Genomic DNA, 23,255 nt, shown 5'->3' on the forward strand with positions numbered 1-23,255 from the left:
AATGTAGCTTTTGGAATGTATGAAATTTAAAGGATGACGGTTCAGTTCCCCGGTGGAGACTTTTAAAAAGGATATGCAGTAAGAAAAACGCTACTTAGACGCTTTTTGGGTCATCGTGTTCAAAGCAAAGGTCAAAGTAATTGAAATAAAAAATAAAGTGTCCCATCAATGATAAATATTTTCAGTGTATTGTATTTCTTCACAACATTTCTAAATTGTACTCGGGCTACGATACATGAATGGTCATTTAGGACCAAAAGGCTCGTAGAACGACAACCCCCTTGGACCATCTTGTTTAATATAAAATATATGGTATATCTGAAATCGATTTTCAATACCCCAAAAACTGTATGACTTGTATACAACATGAATTAAAAGTTAAATTTTGTTTTCCCTACTTTTGTTAACAATGAACCAGTCAAGTATACTATATTTGAGCACTTTAAAGAAATCCTACTGTATTAATTATCTTCATACAAATTCCAGGTAATCCATGTTGCTACCATAATAGTATTTTACGTTGTTTTTTTTTTTTTTTTTTTACTTTATCATTAATTGATGGTCCTAGGCGGAAGTAAAATGAGTACTATTAACTGCAATTCAAAAATAAATTTTTTACATAACATTGCAGTAAAACAGAAAAACTGGAGACTCCACTGGTCGCTCAACACGACAAAAACGAAAATGCTGCAGGCTTGGTTTGATTAAAAAATTCATGGGCGGTAGTAGAAATGGATGCTACCGTCCACGCCCTCTTGCCCAGGGTTGAGTAGAACTCAAAATTTTAACATGCTACAAGTACAAAAACCATTATTTGCAAAATAAAAGTTTTGTCTGGCATGGAAACGACGTAAATATCAGTATGTTTTCGCATTTATTACACTCTGATATATTATCTATTTATAGGTGATCGCTGTGACGATACCGCAATAATTGGAGCAGGGGTTACCGGAAGTTATGCTGCGTGGCGACTACGTGAGAGATATCTGACAATATCAATGTACGAGTACTCGAATCGCATTGGCGGACGCTGTTTCACAGTACAACTTCCGGGAATACCGGATGTGAATGTTGAAATGGGAGCAATGAGGTTTTTACCAGACGGTAAGTGAAATAATTATGATGATTGGATCATTGTTCTTTTCAAAATTTAAAATATTTTATTACTGAAGTTGATATTTTAAAAGAACATTAATATTTTGTTTGACTGTATTGTATTCGTAACCAAAAGCAAATGTTTTAAATGACGTGTCGACTCATTTAACGCGATATCTTATACAGATGAGTTCGAGATACTCTTAAAACGCAAAAACGAGACAACTGAGCATATACAGAAACAAAACGGCTAATATAACGCGAAAACAAAAAAGAGAAATTTATACAGAGAACATCGAGCGTAGGAATTGCGTTGTATTTAACAGCCTGCTGATTTACGTTTGTAAATATGATTTATTCATAGACATTATGATCTTGTTTAAAGAATACAATAAATTTGGTATTATAGAGGAACATGTGTTTTACAGTATAGAGTTTTAATAGAGCAAATGTCTGATACAGTGAATACCGAGAGGTTCATATAACTCAAAGACAAGAAGGAGTTATCCTGTATCAAGCAGGTAATACAATGCAAAGTTAATAAGAAACCTTATACCGTGAAGATCATCGCAAAAGCCAGAAGGGGATACCTTGTCAACCGTGACCGAACACGTCATATAACATAGAGACAGGAATTGCATAGCTTATAGAGAGGATCGCGTGTCCTTAACAGCCTGCTGGTTCACGTATGTGGCTTACTCACAGACTCACAGTGTTCTTGTTGAAAGAATACAATATCAATATTTCAAAACGTTTTTGTTGCCATAAAAATATTTCAAATAAACACTCGCTTTCACTGTATTGTGTTCGAATTAGAGCAAATACCTTGTAAGATGAAGATCGAATGTCTCAAAGAACTCAAAGCCAAGAAGGAGAATCTGTACAATGGGGATCGAGCAGTTAATATATCGCAAACAGATGAATGAGACTCCGTTCATATTGGAGATATAGCAGTTCATATAACGAAACGACATGAACAGTGAAGTTCGAGCAGTTAAAAAAACGCAAATACAGGAAGGAGATACATTATAAAGTGAAGACCGAGCGGCTCAAATAACACAAAGGCAAGGACGAGACATCCTTTAGTGGAGACCAAGCATTTGATATTCTTCAAATACTAGAAAAAGATCTCTTCTACAGAGCAGTTGATATAAAATGGAAATACAAAAAGGTAATATCTTATACACTGAAGATCGCCCCAGTGAAAAAACAAGTGCTAAGACAAAATAAGATATATTACAAGATCTGAAAGAAACGAAAAGACAAGAAGGAGCCTTATTAAGTGAAGAAAGAGAGCCTCATATAACGCAAAGGCAATGAGGTACCTTAATAGGTGAAGAAAGAACGGCACATGTAACGCAAAGACAAGAAGGTGCCTTATTAAGTGAAGAATGAGAGCCTCATATAGCGCAAAGACAAACAGAGATACCGTGTACATTGAAGATCGAGCAGATAATATAACTCAAAGACAAGAAGGAAAAAAGTAGAACTTCGAAGGCCTAACAGACTCTAAAGATATAATTCAGCAGCTCATTTAATGCAAAGACTAGAAGGGAATATCTTATACAGTGGAGATGAACTTGCTAATATAACGCAAAAGCAGGAAGAAAAGATCTAATACAGAGACTGTAGCGGCCTACATATTGCAAAGACAGAAAGGAAATGTGAGAATACCTCTATTTCAATATGAGTTTTATGAGTAGTCTATATTGTTCATTGTGTTACAGAGCATCCTTTAGTGGTCAAGACCGTCCACCACTTAGGACTAGAAGTTGTAGATTTTGAACTTGGGGTGGGACCTAGTAACGACTCTTTGTACTATCTAAGAGGGAAGCACATGAAATACAGTGAGCTGCCGACACAAGCACCTTATTACCTTCCACCTGAAAACCGTATTGATCGTAAAACGCTTCATAGGTTTGTTGTTTAAATTTTTGTAAGACTCATTTTTCTCGGAAACACGACCTCATGATATTTCTATTAAATGTTCGAATATTTCTTTTGTATTTTGACATCCTATCATTATAGTACCTCTTTTGTTTTAGATATTTAAGACATGCTAAAATATTTTTTTCTCACTGTTTCGATTCTTGAATCGTTGTAGATATTCGTATGAGAATTTCACTGTTTCTTCTCAAAATGGGAACGTCATTCAATCGCTTGATGGTGTGAGCTGTACATGCAAAGGTAAGTCTAAGATTATGCATTTTCGAGTGTGAAAGTTTAAGGTTTAGGCGTATTTTTCCTCAAAACACAGAAATATTTAATAAACGGACAACATCGTTATCTACAATCTACACTCTACCTGTATCGTTTATTTATCTTGGTCGTATCGAATTCTCGAAGTGTCGTCTTTAAGTGTTCTATCGATAATATTGTACATATCAATAACTTGTACATCTCTGGTATTCTTTTAGTCGAGATCTATTTATGGCAAAATACCTGGACACAGAAACTACACATTATCTCAGGGATAGTGCCAGTTTCCATGACGGGTTTGGACCAGATGTTGCAGCACTTAATAGTGGTCCGGTTGATCCGGTTTTGCCTTCCGGCAAAAAAGCTGTGAAAACAGGATTCCAGTCTATTCCCGAGGGACTGGTTGGACAATTTCTCCAAGCCTGTAATAAGTAAGTTATATTTGATTGGTTGTTAATATTATATTTGACTTGAGAGGAATGAAGGTAAAGATGTATCATTTGTCATCGCGGAGAATGTTTGTTGTTTTAAGGAAATGGTATACTCTAAAGTTTGAATTTGTGCATGTCCAACTGGAAGCAGAGGACATGTTAAGAACTTACGACAGCATTTACGACAAACTAAATGTTTTACATTCATCCTTCCGGGAAATTGCATTTACCTGAATTACGCTGAACAAAGTGGATAAATTACCGTCGGCAAAATAAAAAAAACACGGACAATTATCAAACAGGGAATGCCATTTTAAAGAAACGCAGCCTACCCAAAACGAAACCCACAGCACGCAGACGTGCACACTACAAACACACACACACTCGCATACAAAGCAAACACAAGGACAAAACTAACAAATAAAGGAACACAGTGAGGCACCGCCTTGGTACGGTCATAATTGTGCTTATTTAACGTCATGACGTCACATTTTTGTTACAGCGCAAGATTAAGTAGCTTTAATATGGAAATAAAATTATTTTTGAGCAACCTGTATTTGCTAAATATTCCCTTTTCGAATGATGCCCCAAAAGGTTGCAGCGCTTAAGTGCTATTATTGAAATAGCATGCTGAAGTTACGGAAATGGTTGATGACAGATTTTGTAAGGATCACATGCGGGTGCAAAGTAATTAATCAAAACATTTTTTCAAATAATATATGCAGTTTTATTTGTTATACCTATTTTTCGATTTCATTGATATTTCAATTATTGATATTCCAATTATTATTCAAATAGTCCATATCTTAGCAAATAATATTGATTATAAAAAATTTATAAAGATATTACTATAAATCCTTTAAAAAATCTACGCTCATACACCCGGGGGGCATGATGAACGCAGCTGCTCGTTTTAAACTGTATCCTTGAAAGTACAAGCACAATGAAGTTTTTAGTAGTACTAATAGGAGAAGTACTATGAATATTATTACTTGTTTCCAATAGATTTTGGTATACCTTGAAGAGAGTGTATACCACATAATTTAATAACTTTTTAACGGCTATCTAGCAAAACGGCATTAGTTTTTTTGTTGTTGTTTTTTATTTCATTCTAAGCAGTTTATTACAGAAATTATATTTTTTAATTATTTGTGCTCTTAGCTCACAGATATTAAAAATTACTGGGTCATTTAAGGTTTGTTCGGTGGTGTACACAAAGAAATAACCAAATCACTCTGGTTTGCCTCTCTTCTTTAAGCGTACATTTTCTTCCAGGCACAGTTTCTACTATAATCGTCATCTTAAAGCCATAAAAAGGAATGTTAACGGAAATTATATACTGACGTTTCAGCCAACGGTGACAACTGCTGGAGTAACTACGGATGACAAGGTTAATTGGATATTTTCATTCCGTAGCATTGTGATTCCTTCATGTGAAATAGTAATGATACTTTACAATGCCATATGCATAATGCCATCGTAAGCAACACTTCAAAGTTCAACAGCTCATTTAATTACAAGATCATATAACAGATACAATGTAGTTAAATATACGCAGTGACTGTTTGTCCAACAACAATATCACAGTTGAAGAACGTGTATCTATAGAAAATTATAAATTTCAGGGATAAATCAGTGTGATATCATGTCGTATTAAGTTATTTAAAATATTGCAGTCATAATCACACTGAAAAGTACATTTACATCAGTTTTATTAGCTCAACTGAGCCAAAGGCTCAGGGTGAGCTATTGTGATCGCTCACCGTCCGGCGTCCGTCCGTCGTCCGTCGTCCGTCAACACTCTCCTTTAAACAACATCTCCTCCTAAACCATCAGGCCAATTTCGATGAAACTTCACAGGGATGTTTCTTGGATGGTTTTCTTTAAACATTGTTTAAAACATTGAATTCCATATAGCCATGGCAACCGAAAGGAACATTTTTAAAAATCTTCTTGTCCAAAACCAAAGGTCATAGGGCTTTTATATTTGGTATGTAGCATCATCTAGTGGGCCTCTACCAAGTTTGTTCAAATTATTCCCCTAGGGTTAAACATGGTCCGGCCTTGGGGGTTACATTGTTTACATAGACTTATATAGGGAAAACGTTGAAAATGTTCTTGTCAAAAAAAACACAAGGCATAGAGCCTCAATATTTGGCATGTGACATCTAATGGTCCTCTATAAAGATAGTTCAAATTATGCCCATGGGGTGAAAAGAGGGGTCCCAAGTTTTACATAGACTGATATAGGAAAAAACTTTAAAAAGATTTTCTTGTCTGAAACCACAAGACCTAGGCCTATGATGTTTGATATGTAGCATTGCCTCGTGGTTCTTTACCAAGATTGTTCAAATTATGCCCCTGGGGTGAAAAGAGGCCCTGCCTCGGGGGATCTCAAATTTTACATAGACTTATATAGGAAAGAAAATAAAAATCTTCTTGTCTGAAACTGCAAAGCATAGCTTTTTGATTTTTGGTATGTTGCATTGCCTAGTGCTCCTTTACCAAGATTGTTCAAATTTTGCCTCTGGGGTAAAAAGAGACCCTGTCCTGGGGGTCCCAAGTTTTACATAGTCTAACATAGGACCTTTTTTTATAAATCTTCTTGACTGAAAGGCCTAGGCTTTTGTTATTCAGTCTCTAAGCATTGCCTAGTGGCTCTCTAACAAGATTGTTCAAATTATGCCCCTGGGGTGAAAAGAGGCCCCGCCCCGAAAGTCACATAGTTTTTATATGAGTTATATAGGAAAAAAATCTTCAAAAATTATCTGATCATATTTCTTAGACTGTTTAATTATAATTACCTTATGACCCCAAGTAATTAGAGGTCAGTTGACTGTAACCTTGATCTACTGACATACTTTCTTGTTTTTTAAGATACAGCCTTGAAATTTGGATGACATGTACAGTTTTGCACACCTATCTTGAAACTGACTTTCAGTGACCATGATTGTGACCTACTGACCTACTTTCTTGTTTTTTAAGATACAGCCTTGAAATTTGGATGACTTGTACAGTTTTGCACACCGATCTTAAAACTGATTTTCAGTGACCTGGAATGTGACCTACTGACCTACTTTCTTGTTTTTTAAGATACAGCTTTGAAATTTGGAAGACATGTATAGTTTTGCATGCCGATTTTTAAACAGACTTTCAATGACCATCAGTGTGACCTACTGACCTACTTTCTTGTTTTCTGAGCTACAGCAAAAGGATTTGGACCACCTGTAACATTTGTTTTACAGATTTCAAAAGTAATCTTGCATAATCTTTACATTGACCCACACTCCTAATTTTCTTGTTTTTAAAGCTTTAGCTAGGAAATTTGTTCAAGCAAACAACTCTACTCAGGTGAGCGATATAGGGCCATCATGGACCTCTTGTTTTTTTTAATATATAATTTTAAAGAAATATTGGAGAAAAACAAAACATTTGAAGGGCATAGTGCAGGAAAGGTGTCATATCATATTTTGATTGTTTTGAGAAAAACTCAAAAGGCATTTGTATAATATTGTCTACTACACGTCGGTAACGTGCATATTGTAAGTGCGGAGCAATGTGTTTATTTAATATGAAATTAATTTTTTGTCAAGTTTTGAGTAGTTTTTACAAGAGACACATTTTTCAGAATTATGTGTATGCAAGTATGTACTAGAAGGGTGTCAAGTCCATAAAATAGAAATGTATTCATATTTTTAACTAATTTCAGTGAGATTTTGAATTCAGTAAAGCTGTCCTTAAAGGAATTAAATATATACAAAAATATTTGGTGAATACATTTTTTTCATTGCCTGATCATGTTTCATTCATAAATAAGTTTCAATATAATTTTGCGCATTTTGTAAATTCTTGTGATGTCTAGTGATATCATTAATGGTATATTCATGGTTCTGAAGATTCTCCGTAGAAAATATTGGTATCGATATCTTAATTTTGGTCGAAATGTGACTTAGTCCTTTCTTGCATTAAGCCCTTTTTATGTAGTACTAATATTTTGAAACGTACGTGTATATTATTGAAATAAGTGCAATTGTTTTTCAACAGAGACGTCCGGTCGTTAAAACTTGTGCTAAGAAAGTACTACTTGCAATTCCTAGATTAGCTTTAGAACATCTGGATTGGGAGGGACTTCGACAAGAGACAGTTCAAGATTACCTGAAATATTCGCTGAAGGTAAAGCCATCGAGACCGATTTTACATGTTCTAAAAGTTTAGTTTAATATATCAAAACAGGACGACGTTTCAGTCTGAATTGGCCCGTGTGTCTGTTACTACCCTATTGAAGGTGTATTATCAGTCGCAATTTTATACGTCTTGAAACTGAGTATAATGCATATTATTCATAATAATTATATAAATAATTTCCCCCTGCCAGTTTCTACGAATTCAGAGATCTGTCATATATACATAATAAACTGAGGCATTAAGGCAGAAGGTATTGTGCTACAGGAAACGTTACCACGAACAGGTGTTACTGTTGCTCAAATTTATCTTATTTTACAAAAAAAAAACCAAATCAGTGACAACCGTGAACATTCTGGAAATTCTAAATTAAAAGTGTGCTAAGACGTTACCTTGTGTCAATATCATGAGTGTGTCCGTTGTCAATATCATGAGTGTGTCCGTTGTCAATATCATGAGTGTGTCCGTTGTCAATATCATGAGTGTGTCCGTTGTCAAAATCATGAGTGTGTCCGTTGTCAATATCATGAGTGTGTCCGTTGTCAATATCATGAGTGTGTCCGTTGTCAATATCATGAGTGTGTCCGTTGTCAAAATTACGAGTGTGTCAATTGTCAAAATCAGGAGTGTGTCCTTCTGGCTCTTGCATGCTTAAAATATCAATATGATTATTGTTACTGATGCATTTATAGAGCTAAGACATAAATATTTGACCTACACCTTTTTGTAGGAAGCATACGGGTCCGCAGTGCTTTTGTGAATAATTGAACGAAAATGGTAATTAGATAGAGTTCTGTTATGTTAAAGTAAGTAGTTTTGTAGATACGTACTAAGTATTCCTTATAACATCACAGACACCGTAGCCTATATTATATCGGGCGGGGGTTTGGGTCGGATGTGAATCAAAGGCTTATTAGTCCCCAAAAATGGTTGAGTAGCCAGCAGAAACATTTCTATTTAAATCAATTAAACTTTAAAATAATACTTTTTTTCAAAATGGGTTAAAAATAGGATCTGTACCTCTATTTATAATGTTTATTTTGAAAATAAAGATTTCATAGCCAAAAGGTGAGGGGATAGGGGAAGGATATGTTGGTGCCAGTGAAAATGCTACATTTCTTGTATGCAGTTTCGATAAAACATTTTGTTCCTAGTTACATTGTTAACAATGTCACTATTTGGAGTTGTGACTAAGTTTGTAGTCCCATCAAATCTTGTTGAATAAACTGAGATAGGACTACATATGTCTGCTTTGGGAATGAAGTATTCAGACAAGTAATAAGTATTTCCATTGGAACAAATCTTATTGTGCACCCCTTTTGCCAGATTTATTTCTACATTTGTATATTGTTGTGAAAAAAAGAGATTTTCATGTTGTGCCTTTCTGCAGATATGAAGTTAAATATTAGTATTGTATTTCATGCAATATTTCACTCTATCTTCAAGAGTTTCTTAATATGGGTAATCCGTTGTTTGATCATCTGTTGGATACTTTTTATCCCCGGGAGCTCCAGTTAGTAAAACTAACAATTCGGATACTGCTTCTTTAGCCTCAGAGTTTCATCTCTCTATTTATGACAATATTTTTACGTAAGAAAATTATGAAAAGTGGATATTTTAATTTCAGTGTCGTAAATTTCTATAATTTGGATGGAAATGTACCCAATGTAGCATCTTTTGGGATATATATTTCTCAATCAATTCATTTTGCCAGAGCGTGTAGTCATGGTATTGGTTTCGAAGAACGTAATCAATATATTACAAATAAACTTTTCAGCATCTGTCGTTATTATAAATAACGTCAATATTTTATCATAATTAAGATCTGGTTTTATAATGTACAGCAATTAATTTAAAGACGCTTCCATTAGAAGGTATATCAACACCCGATCGTATGGCGATGTGTTTACAATCTTTAGATTTTAGGTAAAGGTAAAGGTAAATTTTATTTACCGTCGCTTTGCGAAACAATGAAACAGCTCTAGAGCTTTTTAGCGACCCTATTTCAGAACAGTTAAATCCAATTATACCTTACCGCAGCAATTTGCTGATACCCATTTACAGCTGGGTCGTCTTGGGCAGTCGTGATAAAGTGCTTTGCCCAAGGGCACACCGCAATGGGAGTAACCAGGAATCGAACCCGTAGGAAAGCGTCTTAGCCCTCTCGACCAATGCGTCCACTTACCTAACTTTACCTTTCAGGTATATCAACACCCGATCGTATGGCGATGTGTTTACAATCTTTAGATTTTAGGTTATGGCAACTGTATTTGGTAAAGTTATAAAACGTTTCATTGAAAAGGTTATGACATGACTGTTTTGAGACACGTCGTATATTTAGTATTCAATACTTTACAGTTTTCCTCTTTGATTGTGTCTAACGGAACAGGCGGAGGACTCTATGAAAGTTGGTTCTTAAATCCCAACGGGACTGAGCTGTTTTGATGTCTATCTTCTTGCTCATTTCGTTGGGCCCTTAAGGATGCTTCTCTTGATGCTCTGTCTTCTGCAGCAAAGGCATTGAGTACATGCCTGTTTAGCTTAATATATAAATTTACAAGAGCAATTGTTTGTTTTACATACCATAAATTTTTCCATTGCGTGTGATATGGAATACGTTTGCAGTGATAACTTTTATTTTCACTTCCCTGTGACTTTGAAATATAGCAGGGATTTAAAAAGATAAAAGGTAAGGGTAGATTTCCCGGCACACAGAGCACCCCAAACACAGCCATAGAGCCAAGGTAAGATAAGGTGCGCACCATTAACCGGTTGAAACTCTCCTGTCATGTTTTTGCCACTGACCGTTCCACGGCTATGCCGTACTGTGATCCTTTATTTGTTCGATTTTGGGTCTTTCCCTGTTCGATATTAATCCTTTTTTTTATATTTGTATTTTCTTTACTTCACATTGTTTAAATTGGTATGAGTATCTGAAAAGATAAAGTCGTCAACTAAAAGTGTCTATTAGAATAGCAAACGTTCTTTCTTCGCTTTCCTTGAGTCTCATATGTCGCTATGCCAATCGTAGCCAGTCAATTTGTTGTCACATCTTGAATGTTCCGCCAATACATGACGTCACAGCTATGTGAGTCCATTAGAAATAGAAAATCGAGGGCTCAGAGCGAAACTAGTCTAAGTGTATATAGAAATAGAAGCAGACAGACCAGTTTCGCTCTGAGCCCTCGAAATGGACTAGCCATATACGATTCCAACTGCGAATACAGAAGTAAAGTAAATGTTTTATAGCTTCATGCACTTGTAAGCAGATCCTGTTTCATATTATTTACTCGTATCCTGTTTCATATTCTTTTCATTTTTTTTTTATTTTTTACTTATTTGTTATTATATGAAGTATACAGTTTGTCTTAAGGAAGAAATTTATTATAAAATGGTTGCTTTTCTCACAGGAAATCCATGCCGCTAAAATATATTTTGGGTACGACAATGCTTGGTGGCGAAACATTACTATGGCAACGAAATATGCTGTGTCGATGACACCTTTGAGACAAACATACGATTTTGGCGTATCGAAAACAAATTCAAAAGGTGTTTTGAATACGGGATACTCAGATGGAGGTACATATGTATACATTTAGGAGACAGTTTCCGTTTTAGGAATGTTCAAATATCTACAGAAAACCTTGGTCACGTTATAGATTTTTTAAGAATATTTTAAGTGTAATATATACATAATAACATATAGCTCTACTCAAAAACTCATGTAGCTATGGATTTAATAAGATAATGATACATTTATATATATGTACTTGATTACATTACAGAGAAAAAAGATATACATTTTAAACTATCAACATTATTTTAGTCATTCATTATTTCTGGAGAATTATAAGAGAAATAAAGTTGTATATTTATAGATACCAGAATGTGGCGGGAAGCACTAAGTTCCGGTAAACGTGTACCAGGAATCGGTGACAACTCTATTGCTATGACCAATCTTAGCGTGTATCTGGCACGGAAATATTACGCGGAAATATTCAACATAGCCGATGTTCCGCAACCAAATTCTGCTGTAAGCCTATATGAGTAATAAAAATGTTTATGGTCTATAATTTGTTGCAGCGGTCATGCTATTTATGATATCTTTCATACATACATGTAAAATAACTTTGGTATTGAACAATTTTTTCTTACCTGCAAACTGATGTACGTGATCTTTTTTAGCTACACCTTTTTAATAGTAGCAATTTAATATGTTTTGTTCGCTTAACATACTTTTGGTTTTCCATTTAAGGTAATGACCGTCTGGGACCAGTATCCAATCGGTGCTTCGTGGTACTCATGGGCACCAGGGTACAAGTGGGATGAAGTGGAATCACGCATGATCAAACCGTCAGCGATAGATGACGTATACATTACGTCAAATGTTTTCTCAAGTAGCGGGCGTTCTGGATGGATACAGGGCGGAATGGAAATGGTCGAGAAAGTTCTAAAGTATTTAAAATAAAGGCTTTGAATATGTATGTCACTTAAAATATGCGTTAATGTTCTTTCTAAAAATAAAAATACGTAATAGTTTGATTCCAAAAAATATGTTTCATAGATGGAAAATATAATTGATCAATACTTTTAAGGTATCTTTTATTTATTTTTATCACATGTTTGACGTCGCGGGAGTGAAATAAAGCCTTAACATAAAATTGATAATACACTTGCGCCGACGTCGTTTAAAGTATAGGAGACATTAGTCAAATTGAATTGTTTATAATAATTAAAGAAAGTAAAATTTTTGGTGTTTAGGCAGGAAAAGCTAACATGTGATCAAAATAATATTACATCTTGACTTTCCACATTGCATTTATTAAACTCGTTGACCAAAATTGATAAAATTACATTATTTTATTCAACTTGTTTAATAAATTCAGTATGAAAAGATATTCATCTAATATCCTCTATGACATCTAATATCCTCTATGAATATTACAGAAACAAAACATGTATGCATCAAATATGCTGATTCAGTACATTATGGTGTTATTCAATAGTTTTTAAACTTTAAATGTCAAGAATATTCTTCCGTTTCTTTTTGTTATTGATTTCGTATGCAGATCATTTTATGAATGGCAATTTGCATACAAATGTCTCTGTCTGTCGCAAAGAAGAAATAAATTAACAAAATAAAAAAAAACATTGAAAAAGATAAGCTTTGATTTACAAATATTGTTACACTATTATACTGCCTCCTAGTTATATTGATTTGCAACCTATTGCATCAAATGATCTCAAATTTAATCGTGATTTTAAAATTCATTTACTCAATAAATATCAAATAAAACATGTGTTATTTCCTTATTTTAGATTTAATTATGTTCAAATAAGTAGGGTAAAACGGTGCGTGACACAAAGGATACTTTATCTTAGCATGAAGATGCGTACATATAATATTTCATCGCCGGCGCCATTGGTTGATCTTTCATCTGATGATATGTTATTGCTAATATGTACATGTACATACAGAAATAAATCAAATACAAACCAGTGAAAGCAAGTACGGCCCAAGTTCCTACAACATGCGTTTTCCTTTCATGTGACTTCTAGATGTTGTTAATAATGTGAATTTATACTAGCAATATTTCCTGCGTTAGGAAATACAAAATACAAATTACTACATTACAACTCCAAAATACTGGCTGATTTCAAATCTCAGCAGAATAGAAAGATATTGCTAGATCTTCAACACACTCGCTTAACTCAATATAGATAGCACAGATCTACAGACCGCCGGTTCGTGCGATCTATCCCCGGGCAAGGCGTTTGTTCTGCGTGACGAATCAATCAACCTCTACCTCTGATTCATGTGGAGAAGTTGGCAGTTAGATTTATGCTCTTCGCCCAGGGATCGAACTCAAGTCCCCATAACCCATATATCTGGCAAACTGCGTTATTCCTATTCAGCTAAGTGGACGGACTTGTGAAACCGCAGTAATAAATAAACGTATCAAGTATACAACTCTGTTGGCATTTTCCATCCCAACCGGCAATACCAGATCAAATGTAGATACTGTGGTAAAAGGTTACCAATTTGAATTTCACTGGGATTTATTAAATTCCAACAAAGAGTATTGTAATAAAATCCTCTGACAAGATAACTTTGGAAAATGAACACACTCCCTTGCACATACATGTATTGTCGGTTCAGTTAACCTTTAATTTTATTGTTGAATGATCACATGGTGCTTATGATTGTGTTCTTTTCATAGGAGTCATAATGCATAATTGTTTTTGCCTCTTTGCTGCCACCAAGGGCACAATCATATATATTTTACAAGAGATACTAAGCTTTTACAATTCTGATAAAATAAAGTTGTTACCAAAATAAACACATGATAAAGGATCATTTATTTACTAACTAGCTGTAATATACTCGTATGTATGAAATATATTATGGTAAATGATTAGAAAGTTACAGTGGTAGGAGAGCATGGATACACACGTAATCAGAAAGTACCATGGACACACATGAAGTATGAACGATTATGGCTTCTCATCTGATAAAAAGATCATTGATATTCTTAAGACAAGAGATACGCATGTGGTAGACAAGACCAGATGTACAGATGTGGTAGGCATGTACACGCGTGTAATGTGAAAAACACTGGACATGGTAGGTGGGACCATGGAAGAACATATAGTATGGCAGACGTTTGGAGGAAAGACAATAAATACACATGTGCTAGGTACAAAAATGAACACACATGTGGAAGGGAATATCACTGATACACATTTGATAGGCAAAACTATTGAAAAACATCTGGTAGGATACTTCATGAGATAGCATCAAATCTCACGCATTCCTTGATGTGTCACGAATCTGCTGTAGGTTTCCAGAGCTCCGCCTACAGGTGCCTGGGAACGCCCATTAAACCAATGAGTGCGAACAAAGCAAGCTTCCGGTTATTCAACGAACTGACGGCATTGACCCGAAAAGTTATAAATATGATTACTTAATTAGTGTCTTTTGGCCGCGGATTGTGCACTTTTTAAACGAAATATTTTAAATGCAGCGTCGTGTTGATTTCACAGACCTAATCACAACATTCGATAACAATGTGCCTGAGTGTCCATAGTAATTTAACGGACGCATCATATATGTAACACGGCAGCCTAAATAAATCCGAATATCATTATGAAGTATTGGTCTTATTTGAACATGTAAGCATGTAATAAACAGAAAATTCGTTTATCTTCACCAATTAGCATAAAATAGAAAGAAAATTTTCTTGTTTTCAGTGAGGACTGTGCCCCCGTGAAAGTATTACGTCCGACGAATAACCGCCCATCGTGCATAAATAGTTTTATAACCTTTTTTGCTATAAATTATTTCTTAAACAAATCCTTTAACGAACATCTCAGACCAGAACATTAATTTGGAATTTCGGAACTTCCATAACAACTTATACAGAATAATATGTTGAAACAGTGTGTGACTTGTTTGTTTACAAATAAATAAACATGTTAAAGTCGATATTCTGGTTTAATGATATCTGAATTTTATTTTCACCCTGTTAACATACATTTAGCTTACACTGGTCTGAATGTGTTGTAGATGTGACACGGACTTTCAATACTTGATGTATTCTTCTTTAATAAGCTTTGGAATTCACTTGAAGAAAACACACCAGGAACTGTGTTAAACTTACCTTCCCATGCTTCTTAAACATTATTTTGATATACCGTCATTAGATGCGTGACACCACCTCGCAGTCTTACATTCAACATGCGACATGTCAAACACACATACGGACATATGTTTTAAGTTCATCAAGTTTAAGAAGCCAGTTGGAAGAATAACACAGTCGAGAATGGGGTTCATGTTGCCGTCATGCAACCGCCGACTTTACACCATACACCAAAGACATATTGCATATCATGCACTTCAGGCAGGTGAGAGCGTCTCACGCATCTTCAGATGCCTGTAGTGCTCGGTACGCAGTATGTCTTTTAACAACTTTTCATTTCATAATCACAGTCATTGTTTTCTTCAAGACCCCGATTCTCAATTAAACCGAGATTGAAATTTTCGCTGTTTGCTTTTGTTCTTAGTGCTCTCGAAAGATTCCCTTATTTCATTTCATTATTTATTACTTCACAACAGCAGATGTTAAGTGCTTGTTTGGCGGCCGTAAAACGTTGCCCCGTACTTTATTTCAGTGTTGTCATACTTTCTGATCTCTCATCAGGATCATTGATTTCATGACATTTAGATTTGAAACTAAATACCTCTTAAGCCGATGCTAAGGGGCACGGAGAGTGTTGCTTTTTCCATTACTGCCCATGAACAGAATTCAACCGAGTTTGCAATTTTCGCTGTTTCCTTTTTGCTCTCAGTGCTCTCGAATGATCGCTTTATTTTCAGAATCTATTGACATACGAGGTATGTTCGGAATCTTGCAAATGACAGGTTTTCTCAGATATATTGATAACGCGTTTTTATTGTTTTGTCCAGTAACCTTCGAAATATCTTTTAATTCAATTTTTGGAAACAATTTTCATACTCATTTTTTGATACAACCATAAAAAAGTGGTGAACTGCAAAGTCCAATGCACGTCTGAACCTATATCTCCTTCCAAATGGGCTCGCACCAGATAGGCGTTTTTGGTGTTTTTTTTTTTTTCAATTTCGGAAAAAGGAAAAACTCACACGGTTTGATTTTCTGCATTCAAGTTGCCTCTCAAAATAGACTACATAAATAAACGTCAAACGACATGTCAAGTATTAGAGGAAGGTAAGCGCGAGTGTCTCACTCATGTATTGTCGGTATTGTATAATCATATAAATACAAGGATGCAAAATAGTTAATGAACCCGTTGTCAACTGTATTCTTCATCGCCGTGGCCTCAAATAATGACTGGACAACTAAAACAAATGTTAATATCTGTCAAAGACGTGTGGCGTATTGAAGGTAGTTAAGTGAGAGCGTCTCATGCATCTGTTGTCGATATGGCGTAATCATACTATATGCATGCAGAACAATCCTATGAGCAAAGTTTTCAATTGTAGTCTGTATGCTTCTCAAGATAGTTGGACTACAAAAAATTCAACAATACCTGTATAAGACGTGTCAGGTACTGAAGGATGGTAAGCGACAGCTTTTCACGCACCTGTTATCGGTATGGCGTAATCATACTATGAGGACGAAAAATAGTCATATGAACCCGTTGTTAAGTTTGTTTCTCATCAACATGGCCTCAAATAATGATTTGACAAAGAAAACAAATGTCAATACCTGTCAAATACGTGTCACGTAGTGGAGGTAGGTAGGCGAAGAAATCTCACGCATCTGTTGTTGGTACGGCGTAATCATATTATGTGCGTGCAAAACAGTCATATCAATCGTGTTTTAAACTGTGTTTTTCATCCCAGTGGCTTCAGAAAATAGTAGGACTATAAAAATAAACGTCAATATCTGTAAAAGACGTGTCACGTAGTGGATGTAGTTAGGCGAAGAAACCTCATGCATCTGTTGTCGGTATGGCGTAATCATACTATGTGCATGTAAAATAGTCATATGAACCATGTATTCAACTATATTCTTCATCCAAGTGGCCTCTCAAAATAGATAGACTATAAAATTCAACGTCAATATTTGGTTGTAGGTAAGCGAAGAAATCACACGCATCTGTTGTCGGTATGGCGTAATCATACAATGTGCGTGCAAAACAGTCATATGAGCCAACTTTTCAAGTCTATTCTACATCCAAGTGGCCTCTAAAAGTAGTTAGACATCAAAAATAAACGTCAATATCTCTAAAAGACGTGTCACTTAATGGATGTAGGTAAGCGAAAAAATGTCACGCATGTGTTGTCGGTATGGCATAATCATATTATGTGCGTGCAAAACAGTCATATGAACCATGTTTACAACTGTGTTCTCCATCCCTGTGGCTTCAGAAAAAAGTAAGAGTATAAAGATAAACGTCAATATCTGTAAAACACTTGCCACGTAGTGGAGGTGGGCGAAGAAATCTCACGCATCTGTTGTCGGTATGGCGTAATCAAAGTATGTGTGTGCAAAAAGTCATATGAACCATTTGTACAACTGTGTTCTGTATCCCAGTAGCCTCTAAAAATAGTTAGACTTCAAAAATAAACGTCAATATCTGTAAAAGACATGTCACGTATTGGATGTAGGTAGGCGAAGAAATCTCACGCATCTGTTGTCGGTAATGACGTAATCATACTACATGCGTGCAAAATAGTCATATGAACCATGTTTTCAACTGTGTTCTTCATCCCAATGTCTTCAGAAAATAGTAAAAGTAGAAAAATAAACGTCAATATATGTAAAAGACGAGGCACATATTGGATGTAGGTAGGCGAAGAAATCTCACGCATCTGTCGTCGGTAATAGCGTAATCATACTATGCGCATGCAAAATAGTCATATGAACCAAGTTTTCAAAATAGTTAGACTTCAAAACTAAACGTTAATATATGTCAAAGATGTGTCACGTATTGGATGTAGGTTGGCGAAGAAATCTCACGCATCTTTTGTTGGTATGGCATAGTCATACTATGAGCGTGCAAAATAGTCATATGAACCACGTTTTCAACTGTGTTCTTCATCTCAGTATCTTCAGAAAATAGTAAGACTATAAAAATAGATGTCAATATCTGTCAAACACGTGTCACGTATTGGATGTAGGTAGGCGAGGAAATCTCACGCATCTATTGTCGGTAATGACGTAATCATACTATGTGAGTGCAAAATAGTCATATGAACCATGTTTTCAACTGTGTTCTTCATACCAGTGTCTTCAGAAAATAGTAAAACTATTAAAATAAACGTCAATATCTTTTAAAATCGTGTCACATATTGGATGTATGTAGGCGATGAAATCTCACGCATCTGTTGTCGGTAATAGCGTAATCATACTATGTGCGTGCAAAATAGTCATATTAACCAAGTGTTTTCTACCTTCAAATGTTTTCAGAAAGTAGTAAGACTATGAAAATAAACGCCAATGCCTTTTAAAGAAGTGTCACGTATTGCAGGTAGGTAGGTGAGTACGCGTCAGGCATCGTAGGGCGGTACGGCGCACTATCTGTGTCAGAGGGCTAGAGCTACACGGCAACGCCGCCGACAAGTGGACAGGGCAGCTACTTTACCTCCGAGAGTGATAAGAGCGCGATAGTTATGTGTCCAGGAAGTGTCACATATTGCAGGTAGGCTTCTGGTCCGTGCACGCATTGAAGGCGGTACAGCGTAATCAGTGTGTAGGAGGGCAAGATTGCGAAAGTATGCCCTCTCTCAAATGCGTCGAGCACCCGGCTGATCTCTGAAGGTAACTAGAATGAGATATGAAACGCTACTCTAAGTCTAGGACTTGTCACATAGTGCAGGTAGGTAGGTTTAGTATGTGTCACGTATCATAGGGCGATACGGCGCATCATCTGTGTCAGACGGCCAGGGTACAACGACAACACCAAGTGGAAAGGACAGCTATTTGATCATTGAGAGTGATTAAAGTGCGATACTGAACTCCGTCATGTGTCTAGAACGTGTCACGTATCACAGGTAGGGGTTTTCTTGTCCGCTTCACGAATCGCAGTTACAGCGTAGTGAGTGTGAAAGAGGGCAATGCCGCGATAACCAGCCCTCTCTCCAATGCGTAGAGTACCCAGCTGATATCTGAAGGTCACTGGAATGCGATATGAAACGCTGCTCTGTGTCTAGGACGTGCCATGTACAGCAGGTAGGTAGGTAAGTAAGTGTCACGCATCGAAGGGCGGTACAGCGTATTAATCAGTGTGCAGGAGGGCAAGACGGCAAGAAAGTAAGCCCTCTCTCTCATGCGTAGAGCACCCAGCTGATCGCTGAAGGTCACTAGAATGAGATATGAAACGCCAAGCTCTCTGTCTACGACGTGTCACGTATTGCAGGTAAGTAGGTGAGTACGCGTCACGTACAGTAGGACGGTACGGCGCACTACCTGTGCCAGAGGGCCAGAGCGTCACGGACCTACGCCGACAAGTGGGCAGGGCAGTTATTTCATCTCCAAGCGTAGTTAGAGCGTGATACTGAAGGCCGTTATGTGTCCAGGACGTGTCACGTATTGCAGGTAGTTTTTGATCCGCGTCACGCATCGCAGAGCGGTACAGCTTATCAGTGTAAAAGAGGGCAAGACTGCGAAAGTAAGCCCTCTCTCCAATGCGTAGAGCACCCAGCTGATCTCTGAAGGTAACTAGAATGAGAATAAAACGCTGCTCTGTGTCTATGACGTGTCAGGTAGTGAAAATAGGTAGGTGAGTACGCGTCACGCATCGTAGGACGATACGGCACACCATCTGTGCCAGACTGCCAGGGCACAACGACAACGCCGCTGTCAAGTGGGCAGGACAGGTAACTGTTCACAGGGAGGGATTAGAGCGCGATACTTAACGCCGTTATATGTACAGAATGTGTCACGTATCGCAAGTAGGCTTTTGGTCTGAGTTACGCATCGCAGGGCGGAACAGTGTAACTAGTGTGAAAGAGGGCAAGACCGCGAAAAAAGTCCTCTCATCGATGCGTAGAGCACCCAGCTGATCACTGAAGGTCACTAGAATGCTATATGAAACGCTGCTCTGTGTCTAGGACGTGTCACGTAGTGCAGGTAGGTAGGTGCGTAAGCGTAACGTATCGTAGGGCGATACTGGACATCATATGTGCCTGACTGCCAGGGTACAACGACAACGTCGCTGTCAAGTGGGAACGGCAGGTACTTGATCACTGGGAGTGATTAGAGCGCGATACTGAACGCCGTTATATGCCCAGAACGTGTCACGTATCGCAGGTATGTTTTTGGTCTAAGTCGGGCATCGCAGGGCGGTACTGAGTAATCAGTGTGAAAAAGGGCAAGACCGCGAAAATAAGCCCTGTCTCCAATGCTTAGAGCACCCAGCTGATCTCTGAAGGTCACTAGAATGCGATATGAAACGCTGCTCTCTGTCTAGGAAGTGTCAGGTAGTGCAGGTTGCTAAGTGAGTACGCGTCACGCATCGTAGTACGGTACAGCGTATTCAGTATACAGTATATAGTGCGTAGAGCACCCAGCTGATCGCTGAAGGTCACTATAATGAAATATGAAACGCCGAGCTCTCTGTCCAGAGAATCAAGGCAACGCCGCCGACAAGTGGACAGGGCAGTTATTTCATCTCCAAGCGTGGTTAGAACGCGAAACTGGACGCCGTTATGTGTCCAGGACGAGTCACGTATTGCTGGTAGGTTTTTGATCCGCGCGTCACGCATCGCAGTGTGGTACAACGTAATCGGTGTGTGGGAGGGCGAGACTGAGAAAGTAAGCCCACTCTCCAATGCGTACAACACCCAAATGATCTCTGAAGGTAACTAGAATGAGATATGAAACGCTGCTCTGTGTCTAGGACGTGTCACGTAGTGCAGGTAGATAGGTGTGTGTGTGTGTGTGTGTGTGTGTGTGTGTGTGTGTGTGTGTGTGTGTGTGTGTGTGTGTGTGTTCGGGTTTAACGTCTTTTTCAACAATTTTTCAGTCATATAAACGACGGTGTCTACTTGTAGCAGTGAGCACAATGCCCAACTTTATAGTGCTGCCTCACTGGAATATCACGCCGTAGACACGTGGCATGATACCCCACCCAGTCACATTATACTGACACCGGGCTGACCAGTCCTAGCACTACCCTCTTAATGCTAAGCGCCAAGCGAGGAAGCTACTAGTACCATATTTTACGTCTTTGATATGACGCGGCCGGGGATCGAACCCACGGCCTCCCGCTCTCGAAGCGGACGCTCTACCACTAGGCTACCGAGGCGGTGGTAGGTAGGTGAGTACGCGTCACGTATCGTAGGGCGGTACGACTCACTACCTGTGTCAGAGGGCCAGAGCACCACGGCAACGCCGCTGGCAAGTGGGCAGGGCAGCTACTACATCTCCAAGCATGGTTAGAGCGCGATACTGAAGGCCGTTATGTGTCCAGGACGTGTCACGTATTGCAGGTAGGTTTGTGATCCGCGCGTCACGCGTCGCAGGGTGATACAACGTGATCGGTGTGTGGGAGGGCGAGACTGTGGACATAAGCCCTCTCTCCAATGCGTACAGCACCCAGCTGATCTCTGACGGTAACTAGAATGAGATATGAAACGCTGTTCTGTGTCTAGGACGTGTCGCTTAGTGCAGGGAGGTAGATAAGTACACATCACGTATCGTAGGGCGGTACGGCGCACTACCTGTGTCAGAGGGCCAGAGCACCATGGAAACGCCGCTGGCAAGTGGGCAGGGCAGCTACTTCATATCCAAGCGTGGTTAGAGCGCGATACTGAAGGCCGTTATGTGTCCAGGACGTGTTACGTATTGCAGGTTGGTTTTTGATCCGCGCGTCACGCATCGCAGGGTGGTACAACGTGATCGCTGTGTGGGAGGGCGAGACTGTGGAAGAAAGCCCTCTCACTAATGCGTACAACACCCAGCTGATCTCTGACGGTAACTAGAATGAGATATGAAACGCTGCTCTGTGTCTGGGACGTGTCACGTAGTGCAGGTAGGTAGGTGAGTACGCGACACGTATCGTAGGGCGGTACGGCGCACTACCTGTGTCAGAGGGGCAGAGCACCACGGCAAAGCCGCTGGCAAGTGGGCAGGGCAGCTACTTCATCTCCAAGCGTGGTTAGAGCGTGATACTGAAGTCCGTTATGTGTCCAGGACGTGTCACGTATTGCAGGTAGGTTTTTGATCCGCGCGTCACGCATCGCATGGTGTTACAACGGGATCGCTGTGTGGGAGGGCGAGAAACTAGAATGAGATATGAAACGCTGCTTTGTGTCTAGGACGTGTCACGTAGTGCAGGTAGGTAGGTGAGTACGCGACACGTATCGTAGGGCGGTACGGCGCACTACCTGTGTCAGAGGGCCAGAGCACGGCAGTGTTTAAGTAACCTTAAATTTGACATTTATGACTCCAGGTCCTATTTTCGCTAGGCCTAAAACCTCATTTCGCTTGTCAGTATTTATTTGTATAATATGACTGATCTCGTTTTTCGTGTTATGTATTTATTCAAGCGACGATTTTACAACGTTATATTATAGATAATAGACTAATATAGACTATCACTGATTCATTTGGCAATTTATTATATATACTATAACAGAATGCTATTTCCTGAATATTTATCATTCCAAAATGATTTTAGTACTAATGTTTGCATGCATTTTATACGGGTAACGATAGAAAGAATTGTGCAACTTCTCCACGGTCTCCTTAAGTCATTAGTTTTGACCCCCTTAAGTAGTCTATCATATATTTAATTAATAATATAGGTCGATTAAATAAATAAATACTACTGTTATAAACTGTAGAATGTCTCACTTTA

At 38.0% G+C, this 23,255-nt stretch overlaps 1 protein-coding gene across 1 annotated transcript; it reads left to right on the forward strand.

The window, feature by feature from the left end:
* Positions 1-906: 906 nt before the first annotated feature.
* Positions 907-12,409, forward strand: LOC123553697 (L-amino-acid oxidase-like; the record flags this gene model as incomplete). The annotated part of the gene is made up of 9 exons (XM_053535151.1): positions 907-1,104; positions 2,823-3,012; positions 3,200-3,310; positions 3,513-3,725; positions 5,001-5,115; positions 7,770-7,898; positions 11,318-11,486; positions 11,786-11,940; positions 12,163-12,409. Coding segments are annotated over 9 exons (1,493 nt in total), but the record flags the coding sequence as incomplete, so codon positions are not given.
* Positions 12,410-23,255: the final 10,846 nt, after the last annotated feature.

The sequence above is a fragment of the Mercenaria mercenaria genome, unplaced genomic scaffold (genome assembly GCF_021730395.1).
Source record: "Mercenaria mercenaria strain notata unplaced genomic scaffold, MADL_Memer_1 contig_4537, whole genome shotgun sequence".
Taxonomy (NCBI): Eukaryota; Metazoa; Mollusca; class Bivalvia; order Venerida; family Veneridae; genus Mercenaria; species Mercenaria mercenaria.